Below are 19,348 nucleotides of genomic sequence, written 5' to 3'. Positions count from 1 at the left end.
TCATCTGTCGCCGCGCAATCTCCACGCAAGGAGGTGGAGGATGAACAGGTTCAGGTGGAGGACCGTCCCCTGTTATTGCGACATAAGATCCTCCCGAAGAGGCAGTCGAATCAGAGGATCCACGATCATACTGAGTAGCTCGGGATACCAAACTCTTTGAGCCCAGTTCGGTGCCACAAGAATAACTTGGGCCCGGTCACGTCTGATCTTCTTCAGCACTCTGGGTATAAGTGGTATAGGCGGAAAGGCGTACAACAGACCGCAACTCCACTCGCGACAAAAAGCGTATCCGAGCGAGTGCCGCCTTAGAAACTCCAACGCACAGAATTGCTGACATTGCGCGTTCTGTTTGGTGGCGAATAGATCTAACCAAGGTTCTCGCCATTGCTGAAAGAGACCTTGTGCCACCTCCGAGTGAAGACGCCATTCGTGATCCATGATGCACCGGCGGCTGAGTTTGTCCGCCCCGGCGTGCACAGAACCTGCCAAGTGTTGAACCACCAGTAGAATGCCCTGGCAGTCTAGCCACGTCCATAGGTGCAGAGCCTCCTGACATAGGGTCCACGACCCCACCCCGCCTCACTAGTTGCAGTACCACATGGCGATGGTGCTCTCCGAGAACCCCTGCACTACTGTCCTCTTGACCGAGGGAAGGAATGGTTCGAGTGCAAGCAGGATCGCCGTAAGCTCAACTGATTGATATTGAGCTCGGACTCCGCCAGAGGCCTCTGATCTCCGCCTCCCCCCTATGGCCGCCCCATCCCCGAAGGGACACATCTGTTACCACTGTGTGCTCCGGTTGGGGAAGGAAGAGGAATCTGCTGCTCATGGATGCACTGTTCGGAAAGATTAACCCGAAATCGCGCCGTGTCCAGAACAGCTCCGATGAAGAGGAGCTTCTGAGAGGGAGCCAGATGCGACTTTGACACGTGGATGGAGAACCCCAGCAAATGCAGGAGGTGGCCGCAGTTTGGAGATGTGAGACGACTGCTCGGGGCAAGCTCGCCGTCAACAGCCAGTAGTCGAGATAGGGGTAAGACTGAAACCCCTAATATGCGCAGATGAGCTGCGACCACCGTCATCATATCTGTGAACACCCGAGAGGCACTGGTAAGGCCGAAAGGGTTACGGTGAACTGAAAGCAGAAGCATTTTGAACTTTTTCTTCCGAAGGAAATAAGTGTCGTATCAGAGGCCTAAAAGAGGACGCAGGCCCTTGTCCTTCTTTGGAATCAAGAAGTAGTGGGAATAACAACCACGACCTACTATTGGCGTCGGAACGCGCTCGACGGTCTCCTCTGACCAAGAGGATGGGAACGTCCTGCTGGAGAAGCGCCAAGTGATCCCCCGACATGCGGTGGTACGGAGAGGACACGGCCGGAGGGGCAGTCCGGAATGGGAGGGAGTAGCCCCGTCGGACTATCTGCAAAACCCAACTGTCTGAAGTGATGGTGCGCCAGTGGGGGAGGCGATGGCGAATCGTGCCACCCACGTGCGTTTGGTGGGCCCGAAAACCCGGACTAGGAAGGTTTGGAGGCCGTGGTGGTAGGGGTGGCGGCAGACTGACCCGGCCGCTGGCCCCGTGACCCACCTCTGCAGGCCCCCTTTCAGTGGCTGCGCCGAGAGTGCTGCTAAGCAGGCCTGCGGCTTTGAAAGGAACTTGTTTGGGCACCTCGTCCCTGCCAGGAAAGGAACGAAAGGCAGACACCGAAGGAGTGCGCGAGGCGGAAAGGCCCAAGGACTGGGCCGTTGCGCGGGTGTCCTTAAAACGTTCCAACGTGCCATCCAGGTTGTCACCAAAGAGGCGCGTGCCATCAAAGGGCATATCCAACAAAGCATTCTGGCCATCCCCTGAGAAGCCAGTGGCTCTGAGCCAGGCGTAACGGCGGAGCGCCACAGTTGTGGAAATTGCCCTGCCGAGTGAGTGGGCGGTATCAAGGCCACCACGTATAGTAAACGTTGCCGCAGCTCTCCCCTCGGTAATTGCTTGGGAGAGTTCCGTACGAGCGTCCGTCGGACATTGAGGCAGCACCAGCGCCACTGTGTCCCACACAGAGTGGGAATAGCGGGCCAAAATGAATGCAGTATGCACTGTCCGCAGTCCCGAAGTGGCAGAGGTAAAACCTTGTTCCCAGACCGCTCAACCTTTTTTTTTTTCTTTTTTTGGGGTACCCTATCCGGAGGTGCGGAAGAGAATGCGCTGGGAGAAGCAGAGGCCTGGACAACCAGACTGTCCGGTGTTGTGAGGAAACTGGGGTCGCCCTGGGCCGGGCGATGCCGTTGTGCCACACTCCTATCCACAGGAGTACCTGTGGGAGGCGCGGACCAGGCGCACAGAGGACGTCTGTAAGTGCGTGGTTAAAGGGCAGCAGCGGCTCCGTGGAGGAGGCCCCTAGCCGAATCACCTCAGTCAGGAGATTGGTCCTGAGAGACACCGTAGGGAGCTTGAGGTGAAGAGCCTTAGCCACCCTGTGCAACACCACAGAAAATGTACCATCCTGCTCCGTAGCCACGGAGGAAGAGGCAAGTGTACCGGGGTGTGAAGATAAATTCCAGATCGCTCAGATCCTCCACACTGTAGTGTGGTGCATCTCCACAATGAGCTGCGAGAGGGTCCCTAGACCCCTCCCAGTCATTGCAGTTTGCCGTCGGCTGTTTGAGAGGCCGAGAAGGATGAGGAGGCCGGGGAAATGGAGAAAATGTCCTCTCCCAGGCTAGGAATTGGTGGACAATAGGCGCAGAGGCCAGAGCCATCGGTGGTGCAGAGGCTGAAGTCAGCGGTGGCGCCGAGGCCGAAGCCAGCCGGCGGCGCCGAGGCCAGGAGCCAACGGCGGGTCCGAGGCCAGGAGCCAACGGCGGGTCCGAGGCCAGGAGCCAACGGCGGGTCCGAGGCCAGGAGCCAACGGCGGGTCCGAGGCCAGGAGCCAACGGCGGGTCCGAGGCCAGGAGCCAACGGCGGGTCCGAGGCCAGGAGCCAACGGCGGGTCCGAGGCCAGGAGCCAACGGCGGGTCCGAGGCCAGGAGCCAATGGCGGGTCCAAGAGCAGGAGCCAACGGCGTCCCAGGGTATCTTGCCGGCGTTGCCGCGGCCAAAAGCGGTGGCATGGGGGCCGAACCACCCAATGGTTTCACGGGGCCCAAAGGCATTCGAGCGACCCAAAGGGGCAAATAAAGCCATAATGAGCAATTGTATTTTGACACTAGTAGGTATGGCAAAATTATAAAGTGATGGGTAATCAGAAAGTTTGTGTAATCCTCAGAATACAGTCGGTACCTACATTCACAAATCGAAATAAAACGGAGTTTGGAAAATGTAAATAGAGCAAATTGTCTCTAGGTGATATACATCTACCATATGGGTCATAACAAGGAATGTTGGGTTGAAGTGAGATATCATGTAACCGTACTGTTTTCCTTCTTTGTTCACTGTCGCTTCAATAACAAAATCAGAGTGTGTGAATAAGGCCGGCATATGAGGCTTGTTTTTACAAAATATGCCTCTTACAATATGTTCGGGCTGGACTGTTCCCATGAGGCATAGGGTCAGACTGATTTGCATATGGCCATGTCTGAACTGGGGTGGCAGAGTGGGCTAAAGAACGGTGATGGATCAAACCCAGATCTGTTGACTGGGTGTGAGTGTTTGAGTGGTTCTGATGCTCCGTCCATCACCACCCCCTTTTGTACCCCTTCTTACAATATGGCGGCACGCACCTTGCGTAATGTGACCTCTTATGCATGAACTCCACGTGGTTATGCGTCCAGATGTATGGCGGTTCATCACATAGCACACTGAAGGCGGCAAGCAGGCAACTGATGGTGTGTTTGTTAAAATGGTCTAAGTTTTGAATGGCGCGTAGAAGTAATCATTCAGAGTAGAAATCAGTCTTCCGTTATAAATACCAAGTTGATTACAAACCCCAAATATGGTAAATCGACCCTCCAATTTCCCACAAGCAGAGTTGCATTCTTCTGCAGTGAATCTTCAATCCTCTTTTGCTGGATCCTTGGTTTTCAACTAGCCACACACAAGTGGATTCATGTACCAGGGTCTCTCGTTGCCAAAATTCTAGTAAAGGCACTGGAAGAACATGAATTTGACGTAGATTTATTGTTGCAATGAAATTAACCCTGGCACATCACGAGGGAGCTGCATGAACCAGCTGCTTCAGTCTCCAACAGACCATTCAGAAACCCACAGTATATGAAGATCCAAATTATCACACTACATTCTTAACGTAAGTACTGGGCCGTGTAAAGTAAAACTTTATTCGATTTTTACAGAAAATCACAAAAGTATAAATGATAAAAATGCAGAGAAGGTACAGTAAAATACATCTACTCTAAGTTGCAAATAAAAAATATAAGAAAAGTATATAGTGGGCTGTAAATATCTAAAAACACAATAATATCAGCATAAGATCAAGCCTAAAAAAAACAAAAAACAGGCCAAGGCCCACTTAGAAACACATACTAAAATTCAGAACTCCGTGCATAATCCCAGATAGAAATCGAAACCAGAAGCAGCAAATAGTTGGGGATTTGAACAATTGGAGGAACAGAAAGGCGGGCCTCACTTGGGTAAACTTATTAGGCAAAAAGGAGTGGACGAATAAACTTGTGCCGGAGGTTATTAAATCTTGGGCAGATCATAATGTGTAGGGTGTCAGGAGTGGAGACATCATCGCAGGAACATGCCACCAGGTTCGAAACTTTAAACCAAGTACTTTGAGTTAAGTTAGAAATCTCTAACGACACATTAGGCTCCATCCCAGAGACCGTTTTCACCACAATAAAATGGCGCATAGTGCGCTTGTGAAGGGCTGCAGCCTCTAGCTCCGCAGCCGTCCTGGCAAGAAAGGCCTACTTTATGCATAAAATATCCCTTCTTGTTATACTAAACAACCCAGTTCATTAAAGCGTTTGGGGCGACCCAAGGTGTTCAGGGTACGTCTAATGTAAGAAAGCAAGGAAATGTGTGACATGCCGTCCAAAGCCAGGCAGTCAAGTAGGATGAGCCTATTAAGGGACAAGTCCTCCTTTAACCAGATAGACAACAATAGACCCAATCAGATTGAAGATGTACCCCAGACCCACTTCCTCAAGGAGCATCTCAGACGGAGTGCTCTGGGGGACTTTGAGAAGGCCTCTCAAAAAGGAATTCTCATCGACCTGTAATAAGGAGAAGGGCACTTAACCCCAGATGTCACAACTATAGCTCGCCGAGGTAACACACTTGGCCCTGGAAACTTAACAATGCCTTCACATGTGAATGTCTCAAGCTCCTTGCCAAGGTACTCAACCCCATTAATGGCAGATTTAAACCTCATGATGTTTTTCTTGATCACAGGTTGCCAATAAAGGTTGGAGTCTAATACAATCCTCTAGTATGGGAAGTGATCAAACCTGGTTATAGGCTGGCCGTTGATCAAAAAACATTTGGATCTTGTGTTCTTTGGGCCCACCACCATAACATTAGATTTAGAATAATTGGTGGTGAGAGCAAGTCTATCCATTTAGGTGGCACAGAAATCAAGGAGACGCTGTAATCCCTTGGCGGTGAGTGACATGAGGATGGGGTCATCTGCATATAAAAGAATAGACTGATGACAACCACCTGCATTCCGGACATCCGCTCCCGGACTCATAAGGGCTAGATCCAGGTCGTTAATGTAAAGGGTGAAGATAAAATGGGCCAGGATACACCCCTGGCACACCCCTCTCTCCAGCCTCAGGGGCAGGGTGCATTCTCAATCCGACCCATACCTTATAGAGGCAGATAGACTCCCATGCAGAGCATGCAAGAAGGAGAGCAAGGATGGATCGACCCCCATAGCCCCAAGCACGGCCCAGAGTTTAGCTCTGTTAACTCCGTCAAAGGCCGTGCTTAGGTTCATGGAGGTAAAATGGACAGCCCCCTCCCTTGCCCTAGCATACTTTGCAGTCAGCATATAAAGGTTAAGGGTCTGGTCAACTGTACTCAGTCTGGCCCTGAAACCATATTGGGCTCCTGAGTGGACATTCTTCTCGTTAGCCCAGTTGGAAAGGCTGTCCAGTAGGACCCTATCAATTACCTTAACCTCACTGTCCACCAACAAAATAGAGCAGTAGCAAGCAGGGTCAACCTTGTTTCCTTTCTTAAAGATCGGGACGATTATGGATTGTTTCCAACTAGGGGGAAGCCTCCCCCTGATTGCTGCATTACAATACTGAGTCAGAAATGGGGCCCACAGATCCACCTCAGATTTAAATAAATCCCATGGGATACCATCGGGTTCCGGGGTCGTACCCTCTTGGAGGGACATATTAGCTTTCCTAACCTACACCCACTGAAAACAAAGGCTGTTTACCACCTACTCATGAGGTAAGGGACCTTCCCAGGCCTCAAAATCGGAAATGGCCCGATGTGTTCCAGAAACTCCTGGGTTGGGGGGGGGGGGGGTATAATCAGGGCCTGCACACTTGCTTTATCTGAAAACAAGAGAGGATGGTTCACAACCCTCCAGTGGCCACGCACATTACAGGACCCCACAAACTTCTCCCAAAGATCCCCATTGAGAGACTTCTTCCTCTCCGAGAGAGCCAAGCAATAACAAGCTCTAGCCCTCTTCACCTCCTCGCGGTCACGAGGCTGCTAGTGCAGGGAAACCATAAGTGTACTATGGGCCTTGGAGCATGCCTTATCGAACCATCTGCAGAGCAGGGGGGCAGCCACATGGGCTTCGATGGGGACAGAGAAGGCAGACTTGATATAAACAATGATGTTACGAAAGGCATGCAGAACCTTAGAATCTAGAGCCCCATCATCCCAACAGGTATTAAAGTCATGAAGACAGGAGGAGAGAAGAGAATTATGAAAGTCCGTTGGTATCACCTCAGCCCAATTAAGTCTACGCCCCTCGGCGATATGGATAACCGATTCCTGTAAGAGGACATCAGACCCACCAAAGACGAAGACCACCCGAAAGGCAGCCAAAAGGATGTTGTGGTCACGCTGCTGATGCCAGACTACCCTCAAATCAGTTATAGAAGCAAGGAGACAGCTAGAGGCAAAGATGTAAGAAATAATGGAACTAGCACCAGCCCCCTAAAAGTTGGGATCATCGGATCATTTAGAGTATCCCACCTATTAAAAAGGTTCACAAGGTAGTAATCTATGAACAAGGTATTAAACATGTCTCCTACAGGGGTGTGTTTCAGGTGAGCCTGATCCCAAAGTACCGGGTCGCCATCTTGTGGCGAATCCCCATACAGGTAGCAATCAAAACAAGGGTGTAAGTTGAAATCACCCACCAGGAGTGGTCGTGTGAACCTGGATAAGGTGGCGGCAATATTGCCAAGAAGCTGACCAAGCTCAATCGACACCAGATTCCCCTGGAGTGGGTGATTAAAATTGACAACTAGGATTCACACCTGCTGTGCAAAAGTTAGAAGCATGCCCAGAATAAAATGTGAGGAAGAATCAACTTTATCCATTTTAAATTTGAGACTTAATTTGATAAAGTGGCTAGCCGCCCTCCCTTAGCTCTTCCATGATTCAAGGATTCAAGCTAGCCTGGCTGATGAAGGGTGATGCCCTGAAACCGGTCCCAGGATGCTCGTTTCCGGTCCAGGGAGGACATAGCTTGGCCGTTCGGGCTGGACTGTTCCCACAAGGAACAGGGTCAAGACTGATTTGCATATGGCTGGGTCCAAACTGGGGTGGTGTGGTGAGCAAAAGAATGATGGATTTAACCCAGATCCTTGTGACTGGGGGTGAATGTTTGCTTTTTCCAGCATTCTGTCCATCAATTGTTTCTTTTGTACAGGTAAAACAAAGGAGGCATAGCCATCTAAAGCCAGGGAACCCCCAATATGCCATGTCTCTTTTGAGCCAAATAATGTCGGCCACTCTTTGTCCGTCAGCTTCCCATTAATCCCTGCGATGTTCCCGCTCAAGGCCTTAAGGGTGTTAGAGGATATTGGGGGCATGGCATTGGCACAGAGGGGGATGGGGCGTGGGATTACTTGAGCCAGAACCCAGTCACTCCAGTGCATTCAACTCGGAGAGGGGCTTAAAGCGATTGTTCAGAGTTAAACTGGGGGCCTGGGTATGCAAAGAAACAGTTGACCCGAGTATCCTGTGCTATTGATCCCAACAAGCCTCTCCCACAATACGTCCGCTCAGTAGAAGGGGAACAGGGTTTGTAAAAGTAGAAGAACATTTCTTTCTTGCTCGTGCCTCTGTAAGTGTTAATGTAAACAACTGAAAAAGAAACATACCCTGCGACACTAGGCTCAAAGACATACAAGTCTGATATTCTTGGCAAAGATGGAAGATCTTACATTGGGTCAACAGAACCATATGAGGGAGATTGGCGGCATTCAGGGAATGCTGAGGTAGACAATTCTCAAGTATCCGAGCTGGAGTAATTGGGGCGGGGAGTCTACTGTGAACCAAAGAAAGGCCCATTGAAAGGAAGGCTCAGTCATGAGGCCTAGATGAAAATCAAGAGGCAATGTTACCAATGCCTTGCTGTTTATGGTTACAAACCAGGAACTGCAACAAGACAGCACTCCCACTGCACCCTGGGCAAAACAAGTTATCTCAAGGCAAATAATTGTCTGGTATTATTGCTGTTCTCATCCCCAAAACCAGGGAAAACACCAGTCTCTGCAAGCTTAGACAGTGAGAATATGGTTTGGCATGGTGGGCCCATAGAAATACTAGTCTAGGGATGGCATTAGTCTAGTTAGGGTCAGAGAACATTATAGGACGCAGCAAGAAGTACCCCCAGGTTGCCCACAGTTGTAGTGCTTTATGAGTCCCAAGTACTGTTCATGACACATACAGAGATATTGGTGCTTGTTCTAGGTCTCATCTAAACCATTCAACAAATGAAAGCTCCTGGCCCTCACCAGTCTCAGACCCTGCACATCTAAAAGCACGGTGGTCACACTGATGCCTCACTGCAGCCATCAGCATCGTAACCAACGAGCAGATCTTCTGGGCTGGAAAATCCGCCAAGGCCATATCAGGCTGTGTTAGGCCTAAGCCTTAAACATCCTTGGAAGGACTACTTTTCTAACCCTGTTGTCTCTGACCACCTACACATCTAAGAAGCTATGAAAATGTGTAGTCCCATGCCTTCCCCCGCCATATTAGAAAAAGTTTAGTGTTTTTTTCCTGAGACAAAGTAAAATACTGCCAGGTAGTGACTAACATATGTGAGAACCTATCGACTCACCTCATGCCTAACTCACCGGGACTCATTTCTCTTTCCTGACCCCCCCCCCCCCCCCCAAGGCACCCGCCCCATGGTCCAGTCACCCTTAAACCTGCATCCCATCCTTAGACAGTACTCCCCTCCCCTCCCAAAAAAGCAAGCTTATGTTTTCATCATGCCTGGGGTGTGCTCCAATTTATTTCAGTCTCCCCCCCATCAAAGACGTGTCAGAATAAGGAAACCTGAAAGTATAAATAAAGAGGGCAGATCTTCATTTTGTGTCCACGTGGTACGTGCAACTGCAGGGATACAGGCAGGAGAGATGGAAAACTGATTACATTTCGGAAACAAGGAGCCATCTAACAGACTGCCCTGAAGCAGGAAACATCGGACATCAATTCTTAATTGGAGACACAGTAAATAAAACCGGACTGGAAATCCTACATGATTAAAAGCAGAATTATTGTGCTCGGTAATTTTCCAGCAACTTCACATTAATCACTGCCAGGGAAGAAGCTGTTGCCTTCAAGGCAGGGCCTGTTGGGAATCATTGTTGAAGACAGAAATAATATTCTGTCACCCCCTCGCAAAAAATGACAAAAACGGATGGAGAAACAGATCTGAAGTAGTCTCTAGAAGAGGGGGAGTATCAGCTTCTGTGTTTATCTAGATCCTCAAAAAAAGTCGAGCACACATGGATAAGCTATTGGCTAGCTAATGCAAACAGCAGAATTGAGGGCTGTCCCCTTTGTACAGTGTACTCACCGCCCAGGTCTTTGTGAGCCGGAAGATGGGGGCACTTTGCAGGCCGGAGACAACGGACATAAGCGCATGGATATTGTTCAGGTCGTACAATTTCTGAGGAGGACAAAAGGTAAAATAAAGGTAAGTGTATGAATATATAGATATTCTAGCTAAAAGGATCTGCCATGTAAATAAAGTTCATGTCATCCGAATATTATGTTTCCGGTCATGGGTTTTCATATAATTGTCAGCAACAATTTCAGTCAATTGGTTCACAATATTGCAAAACAAGAACTACAACTCTCAGAATGAACCAAGTTGTCAAATGAAAGTCTAGGGCTGAACATGAGGTGGTGAATACATGGCTATAGGTGGCAATCCCACATGCAGGTCAGCAAACATAAAGGACTGAGTAGTTAACCTTTCAAACAGCCTCGTTGGTACACTGCAGTTATTCTTTACTGAACTCTGCGGCCCCCAAATTCTGAAAATACACAGAACACACAAAGCTTCAGAGAACATACAGCGCCAGGAAGTTCTTTTGAAAATCAATCCCTAAGAGAAGTGGTATGGAGTTTGGAAATATTATGATCTGTGGTGGCCTTGGGCACTTTTGTGTACGCTTTAAGTGCCCAAATGAAGGTTGCCATTAGCTTTGAACACAAAATAAATATCTATAGCCTGTCTAAGGCTAGGCTCGTCAACTAACTGAAGATCAAAAATCCAACCAAGTTTTCAGAAACAAAACAATATGCACATTAACTCCACCAAACTTTATTTCATGTCCAAGAACTTCTAAGGATCAAAAAAATGTAGGGAGATTCTAGTAAACTTACTCTATTGGCAACGCCCGAATACGAAGTAAAAACAGTTGAAATATGTAGTAAACACTGGAAATTGATTTTAAGGCCTTCTTAAACAAGTATTGGAAAAGCCAATAGGCATGGTATTAGGTGTCAGCCTTTTGACTTTGTCAATGCTCGTTTCGTCATGGGTTTTTTTAAACTTTATTTTTTGGGGGAGCTGCTGAGTCCTTGACAACATAAAAAAAATATTGGTTAAAAGAAAACAGTTTATTTTAAAAAAATCATACATTGTCATAGACGCTTTTTGGAATGAAGGGAACTACGCTTGTGAATGTGTTCCTTATGAAAGAGTAAAATCCTTTTACTCACAGTGAATTTAGCCAATGGCTGAAGTGAGCCCAATACTGTGAAGTGTGGTGAGTGGCAAAAAATTATAAATGACCACAACCCACTGAAAGAAGAGAGTCGGCTAAAATTCCGAATATGATCTATATAATTTTAGTAAAAAGAAAAAAAGAAAAAAAGCCTTGGTTAAATCTAGACCTAAAAAAGTGAATTATAGTCCATAGTGCTTCTGTGTCCCTCAATGTGCCTGGTCCCTCATCGCCCCAAGCCATATTCAGAAGTTAGGCCAACAGGTATATAGGCTCTCAGCTGAAGTAGATTTGGGGGTTTTGGTTGAGCCTTTAAGCACAACAAGATCTGTGTACCAACAGTACGTAAATGACCACAAGGCCCATAATTCATTATTCTCAGGTCCAGCTCGCTTTTGTAACCAGGTCAAGAACATTTTGGGTAGCACAGGCATTAGAGGCTCAAGCTAAACTTTATGGAAACATGCTACGGAGGCCAACTTGGTCAAATTCTTTTTCACTCACAATGAAGTATTCAAGGAGGAAGATTTGTTGTAGGGCTTAGCTACCATGCGGATCGTGGTGACAGAACATAATGCTGAAAAAGTCAGTTTTTCCATGGGCTTTGGTGGAATGAGAACATAAAAAACAGGAGAAAAAGAATCCCCTGGGATTAAATAAATAATGTCATAAACTACCAAGTACGAAACAGGGAACTTGGATTGTTTCATAGGGGTACTGTCACTATATATGACAAAAGATGTCAGGAAATACTCAATTCCTTAGTCATATCAAAATAATAACTAAAGCCTTATGACACGTTAAAAGTTTTATAAAGCTTTCCGATTCCTGGCACAGTTAGGTCTGGTGAACATAATATGTAAAATGCCCTGGGTAGAAATTAAAGTTAACTTTTGGTACGACTGTTAGGTATATGAACAAAGGATCACGGTCTCTCTTGCGATGAACAGGGTCAGAGCTAATTGATTTTCCTGGCTGAACTAAAGGCCATGAAGAAGACTGTATTAAGTTCAGGAACCCAATTTCACAGGTGGTCATAGTTTGCGTGACATGTTGACAATCGGGCATGAACCGGATTACAATCCTGCTGCATTAGCACACTGCTAAGGGTCGACAAGGTATGTTTCATTGTCTCAATAGATATCTGCAGAAATATTGCAGGAAAAACACAAACATTTTTCTTACAGGAAAATCAACATTGAAGACTGGCAAAGGTCACAATCCTTAAAAAATATCGGGGTTCACTATTTTGTTTTGAATAGGCACAACTTTAGCCGTTTCTTGTTGCACTGTTTAGAGGAGCCGTGTTCAGAAACACAAGACCTAGTGTGACTAAGAATGGTTTAAGACGCCAAAGCTACTAGTCACAGGTTTATAAATCCAAAAACAAAAAAAAGCGAATTAAATATTAGGTGTTATTATAACCCATCTCAAAAGTACTCAGTTTTGCAATATACAAATGATAAAAAGGTTAGACACTGCTGTAAGATTCATCAGACCTCAGCAAGCAATGATCTTTTCGCCAAGTTAACTTAACCACAGTTGAACAAGTTACTTACCTTTGGTAACGCCTTATCTGGTAGAGACCCTATACACCTGCAGATTCCTTACCTTAGAATTATCCACAGGCATAAGACTGGATCCGGAATTTTTTCTTGAGCAATACCCCTGTGCACCAGTAGGTAGCGTTGTTCGGCTCTGCGTGGCATCATCGGCTGTACTGAAAGTGATGTACGCGGTGCCTACACAGATGCCACCCCAGAGCGATGACCTCGGTTACTTTTCACAGCTTTCCTCTCCAGAAGCACGAAACCACGAATTACACTAATCAGCAGTGTGGAAAACTAGGTCCCTGAAAGGGTAAAGCCCTGCCCCTAGAAATCCGTTTGGAAAGCAGGGAGGATGAGTGGGTTGGTAAGAGATCTGCAGCTAGATATACTCTCTACCAGATAATGCGTTACCGAAGGTAAGTCACCTGTTCATCTGATACAGATTTCTAGCCACAGATTCCTTACCTTCGAATGGATACCCAAACAATACCTCCCCCGAAGGTAGGTCTGCAGACCAACTGCGCACAAGGAAGTCCTGCAGGACCAAACAGGCAACATTTCTAGCTCTCCAGAACCGACTGTCCAGACAATAGTGCTTGGTAAACATATTCAAGGAAACTCGTGCTGCTGCCTAGCAGATGTCCAGGACAAGAGCTCTGCATGCTAACACAGTGGTTGCAGCCTTAGCTCTGGTGGAATGAGCACGCAAACCCTCAAGGGGTTGCTTCTTATCCAATGCGAAACAGATTTTGATACAGAGCACGATCAAACGTGAGATGGTCCTCTTCTGTACAGCCCATCCTTTCTTTGCTTCAACATACCCTACTCAGAGTTGGTCATCCAACTAGAGTTCTTTTGCGTAGTCAAAATAGAATGACTACACTCTTTCTGGGTCCAGACGGTGAAGCATCTTCTCTTTCTTGGAGGGATGAGGTGAAGCGTAGAAAGTTGGTAGACTGATGGACTGGCCTATGTGAAAGGGAGTGACCACTTTCGGGAGAAAGGAAGCTCTGGTACAAAGCACCAGTAAATGTTCAGATAAGGAGGCTTGGATGACAAGGCCTGAAGCTCACTGACTCTCCGAGCAGATCTTATAGTCATGAGAAAGGCTGTCTTGATGGTTGGAGCCTGAGTGGACAATTGTGCAGGGGCTCAAAGTGAGCACACATAAGGAAAGTGAGGAAGAGATTGAGGTCCCACTAGGGTATAATAAAGGGACAAGGTGGAAACAAAGGTCGTACACCCATTTACAATAGGGAATTTGAAGAGGGATGGCTGATCAAGCAACTGCAGAAAAGACAAAATGGCAGGGAGATAGCCCTTCAGAGTGCCCAGAGCAGAGTACTGCTGAGAAAAATGAAAGGATTAAAAGAAGAACCTGAGAAAGGGGGTCGGTTTGTCTTTCTGTACACCATGCCACAAATTTTCCCCAATGGTAGGAATAAATTATCTCAGTGAAGGGATGCCTGGTTGCCAAGATAAAGTTACAAACTTTGGAAGAAAGGTCGAAAGTTGTCAACTGTCGCCGCTCAATCTCCACACAAGAAGGTGGAGCATTGACAGGTTCAGGTGGAAATCCCTTCCCTGCTGCTGCAACAGATGATCCTCCCAAATTGGCAACCAGGTTGGAAGACCAAAGGCCATGCTTAACAGCTCAGGATACCAGGCTCTCTGTGCCAAGTCCAGAGCCACAATGATGACTTGGTCTCGTTCCCGATTTTCTTGAGAACTCTGGGAAAGAGTGGTATGGGCGGAAAGGCATGCAGGAGGCTTAAGCGCCACTTGAGACGAAAAGCGCCTCTGAGCAAGAGCCACCTTGGAAACTACAACGTGCAGAACTGCTGACCCTGCGCATCCTCGTCTGTGGAAAACAGATCAAACCAAAGCTTTTCGCATAACTGAAAGAGACATTGAACCATCAGCAGATGGAAACACCATTCATGATGTGCGAGGTATCTGTGGCTGAGTTTGTCCGCTCTTGCGTTCAGAGAGCCCACCAGATGTTGAACAACCAGGGATATGCCCTGCTGTTACAACCATGTCCAAAGACGCAGGGTTTCTTGACAAAGGGTCCACAACTGCAACCAGCCCTGCTTGTTGGCAGTGCCACATGGCAGTGGTGTTGTCAATGAACACTTCACTGGATGGAGAGTAGAAAGGCTTTCAATGCCAATCCAGTAGAGAACAGCGCAGAGTGACAAGTGTAATTCGTGAAAAGAACAGCGAGCAACGGCGCAAGAGATAATAAAATGGTTACAAAAACAGCAGATATGACTTTTTACAAGGTTTTTTGTTGTTTTTAAGGAACCAAGAAGACGCCTAGACAAATGCCAAAATTCAGCGTTTGTCTAGGCGTCATCTTGGTATCTCTTGCACCATTGCTCGCTGTTCTTTTCACTAATTACACTTGTCACCCTGCGCAGTTCACTTCTTCACGAGCACTATTGTGCACAGTGTACCTTGGGGTACCATTTAAATAATGTAATGTAGTGCTGAAACAACTACTATTTTCTCCAAATATACTGACCAAAGCTTTGGTCCCTCCTTAAATCCCTGTGGTCTCCCTTTTCCATGTACTTGACATTGATTTGTCATATACTGTACCAGTCTTTTTACGTGATTACCGGTTGAGACATTGTTGCCTTATGGAACATATTTACCTGGTCTCAACTGGACTATCAGGTTTTCCTACTGTTTTCCTTTATGACAGAAATACAGTACAGGCATCGCAGTCCTCATCCTTGTGATCCCTCGGCGGGCAGAGGTTACAGACGTTGTGTGGATCACGTTGAGCAAATTTGTGATGGCAATTAGGGCATTTGAAAGGAGTATTACTTTACCTTATTTCATTCCATCTGCGTCATTGTTGCTCCGTCGGAATTCCCCGTAGGTGAAAGGTGTCTGGGGTCTCTCCTTTCCTGGTGTCATCTCAATCAATGGTTTTTCCTCCTAAATTCCTACTTTGTTTCGTGGATTTCATCCTAAACTACAGAGTTCTTCCCTTTGCTTTCCGATCCAACGGCGGAAAAAAGAATCTGAAGATGGCTACCACGCACAGGAACTTCCTGGTTGCCATCTGACGTCACACAAGGGATGGACCTAGCACCAAATGGTGGTCGACGACGCCCCACAGAAGAATTGTAAAAAAAGAACAGACAATTCCAGACCCAACCACTAGATGGTGGAATAATGCACAGCATGTGAATTTAGAAAATGATTCATGGTGCAAAACAGCATGTTCAGAAGGCAGTTGTGCCATCTCATCTAAAAAATCCGTGCAAACTTAGGCATCACAAGAAGGCAACTAAGGGCAAGGTGAAATGTAAACTTTTTCTGGGTACGCTTTTGTTATCAGAGGAAGTAATGGAAGCATAATGCGCTACAAAAGGAAAACGTGTTAGTGCTGGCCCAATTCATCCTGCTGAGTTAAAAGCTTCTTCACCCATCACTTGAATTAGCAAAAACTTCAAAGAAAAAAAAGAAATTGTTATCCTATCAAGATGGGCTAAACGGCAAGCCCAAAAGTGACTATGGTAAACAAAGGGGCCCCTTTCCATTCCTCCCCTTCTCAGATAGAAAGGAAGATATCCCCCAATAGATTTATTAAATAAACACTTAACCAAAACCCTTGACGTTATCGCAAGGTGTTCAATCTGGTGCCAACAAGACATGGAAGTGGCCTTACAGCCCCTGAAACATATAGTGTAGATGATGTGAATAATAAAGCAACGTACAAGGGACTATTGAGTGAAAAGATAGATTTCTACCACTTTCTAAACGGTAAGTACTTTTTTCTTGATTTTGCGAACAGGAATTGAAGGTGCTCTAGAGGTCAGAAAAATTCACAGGCACATTTTGCATTTCCGACTTTTTTTTTTTACCCACTGGCTTGATCAAAACAGCTTGCAAAGGACAGCAGGAGGAAAATCAGCCTGACATAGGGTTTTGGTGAATTCTATCTCACCATGAGGAGAAAGGTAGGCTAGCAGCGATGACCTCCCCGCATAAAAGTAAGGGCATTCTTTGGGAGAAATTTCTACATAAATGGCCACTGGGTATGGCAATCTAATCTGCACGAAAAGTATCGTTTTATAGTTTATTTTTTCGTGAACATTGGAGTAACTTTATTTTGACAGAGTCTGTAGGAAAGTTGGTGTTAAATTTACTTCGCTTGACTATGCAAATGCATAAATCAGCTCATGTAATGGTTTTCCTATTACTAATTTAAACAGTGTACTGCTATGGGCACTGGGAGAAAGCAAACACACCAGAGATACAAAGTCGCCGGCATCATTTGCTTGCTCCTTTTACCAAAACCGGTCTCTTTTATCTGTTTAAGTCTATTGATTTCTTATGTAAATGTTAATATTCGATAAGGTAAATGTGGCTTTTTCCTGCTCAAGAGCAACGAAAGAGCTAATAAATTACAAGAAATGTCCATTAAAAAATAAATTATAATTACACAAGCATCCTACCTCTCTGGGACCTTTAATCACATTGCCAAAGATTACAGAAAAGAGCACCAGCAAAACCAAAAGGTCTTGCCTATGTGAGATATTAGCTCTGGGTTTAAAAAAAAAAAAAATTTAAAGCCACACAACAGCATTTGGGATTCTGTGCGTGGTGGCTAAATTTTTTTTTTTTGAAGTTTCGGGACAAGGAACAATAATAAATGGTTGGGACGACTCCATTGAGAAACAGAGTATGACTGTAAGAGAGCTAAAGAGAATGAAACGGAGGTAGGAAATGGACGTGACAAGAAGAGAGAGAGAGAAAGAAATAAAAGATGGAAAGAGAAAGGGGACAGAAAGACAAAGGAGGTGAGTGATAGAGTGAAAGAGGTGAGATTGAGACAGAAAGAAGCAAATTAGAAAGAAAACAAGACAGGGGGAAGAAAAGAAAAGAAAGAATGGGAAGAGAAAATAATAGAAATGGGAGGCAGAGATGACAAATGTGAGTGCGAGAGGGGAATATGAAGAAAAAGCAAGGGAGAGAGATCGGGAGAATAACGGTTGTGAGAAGTTGGCCTGGTATATGCTGCACACTAGTTAAAGTGGGCACCTTGCACCAGTCCAAACGACCCTTATTGATGATTAGGTTAAAGAAAACCTTTATTGAAAGCTATCCTAGTGGTAGCTATGGAGAGCAGCCTTCAGACTAAGTCTCGAATGAATGTAAAGCAGCTTGGTTTACCAGATTATAACCTCCTGAATTACCAAATGAAAGGAGAACCACACAAGGTATATATAAAATATATGTATTTGTTACTAAACACTCTCTACTAACCTCTTTGTGAGATTAGAGCACAAGATACACAATATTGTAGCACTAGAACGACAGTAAATAGCTCAATACACAATGGGCTACGGGGGGGGCGCAAACCATATACTAAGTAAGTGGTATAACAACCACGACTTGACTGGACAGTGCCTAGAGCACGTAGGATCACAGGGACCCCAAGGAACCACCCAAAGTAGTGACACAGGAGACCCACGGAGGACGTGTGCAGTGTGAGAACACAGCCGCGAGCTCCGTACAACTCTATGGGAAAGTTGTGGTTGGAATTTTAAAGTTTTAAGGACACTTAGGAGAGGACTTCAAGCAAAGACTTTAGAACATGGGTGTCGAGTGCTGGGGGGGGGGGGTGTCGGTGTCCAGATTGAACACCAACAAGCCTTGGCAACTGCAACCCACAATGTCAGAGAAAAGATGCTTCGATGAGGACCAGCAAGGTCCTGGGGAGTCCCCAAGCGATGGAGAGTCGGGGCACGTCTGGAGCAACCAGGCAAGCCCCCTGAAAGTTCAAGTTCCTTTCTCAGGGACACACAGGTCGAAGAACCAGGGATCGCGAAGGGACCTCGAGCTGAGTCACAAACTACCAGCACACGGAACAAACCTGGAGTGTAGGCCAGAAATCTTCAGTGGAAATACTGCTTGGGGTCTGGACTACAAGTAGCCCAAAGCAAAGCTTCAGGGGTCGCCAAAAAGCATATGCTGCTGCAAATGTACACGGTGCCCAGGGGTTCGGGTTGCACGATCCCCACGAGGGATGCGGGTCTCAGAATTTCTGAGAGCACAGATCAACCTCGGAGACCACGGGAACCCTCCTCCTGTGTTGCAGAAATCTTCAGAGTCCTTCAGGAGCTGCGTAGATGCAAACCGGTCAGATGCGTTTCAGGTGCCTGCCTTGCAGAGAAGTAACTACTTTACTCCAAGGGAGATTCTTCAGTCATTCAGCGTAGTGTAGATAGTCAAAGTACTTGGTGTCTGTAGCAGAGTTTCGTCCAGGTAAATCTAAAATCCTGTAGTCAGGGGTTCCTACTTTATACCCAAGGAAGGGGTGGGACAAACTCTGGGGACCCACCTATGGGAGGGTCAGGACAGAGGGGTGGCTACACCCATGTCCTTTGTCCAGTTTCACGCCAGAGCAGGAGCAAATGGCTCCTGCAACTGGTTTGAGCTGGACTATGCAGAGGGACACCAAATGTGCACCAGTGCAGACATCAAAGCACTCAGAGTGCACCCACACAGCCCCAATACACTAAAGCCTGTCTGGGAGGTGGTCACACCTCCCTGTGACAGGAAACCTATTGTCCAGCCTCCCCTGCTGGAGTTTCGTCCAGCAGCAGGAGGGCAGACTTGTGTCTGTGGCTGGCAGCATCCATTTTGT

At 46.6% G+C, this 19,348-nt stretch overlaps 1 protein-coding gene across 7 annotated transcripts in view; it reads right to left on the bottom strand.

Moving 5' to 3' along the window:
- Window positions 1-19,348, bottom strand: part of RALGPS2 (Ral GEF with PH domain and SH3 binding motif 2) — a 983,056-nt gene that overhangs the window by 481,876 nt on the left and 481,832 nt on the right. For all 7 annotated transcript variants that reach the window (XM_085601623.1, XM_085601627.1, XM_085601625.1 and 4 more), the window contains exon 8: window positions 9,970-10,062. In XM_085601623.1, coding sequence (XP_085457749.1) covers window positions 9,970-10,062 — 93 coding nt within the window. The remainder of the gene's footprint in view (window positions 1-9,969; window positions 10,063-19,348) is intronic.

This window comes from Triturus cristatus, chromosome 4_2 (assembly GCF_964204655.1).
Source record: "Triturus cristatus chromosome 4_2, aTriCri1.1, whole genome shotgun sequence".
Classification (NCBI taxonomy): domain Eukaryota; kingdom Metazoa; phylum Chordata; class Amphibia; order Caudata; family Salamandridae; genus Triturus; species Triturus cristatus.
The sequence above is the reverse complement of the archived record's forward strand: the minus strand, read 5'-3'. Positions and strand labels throughout refer to the sequence as shown.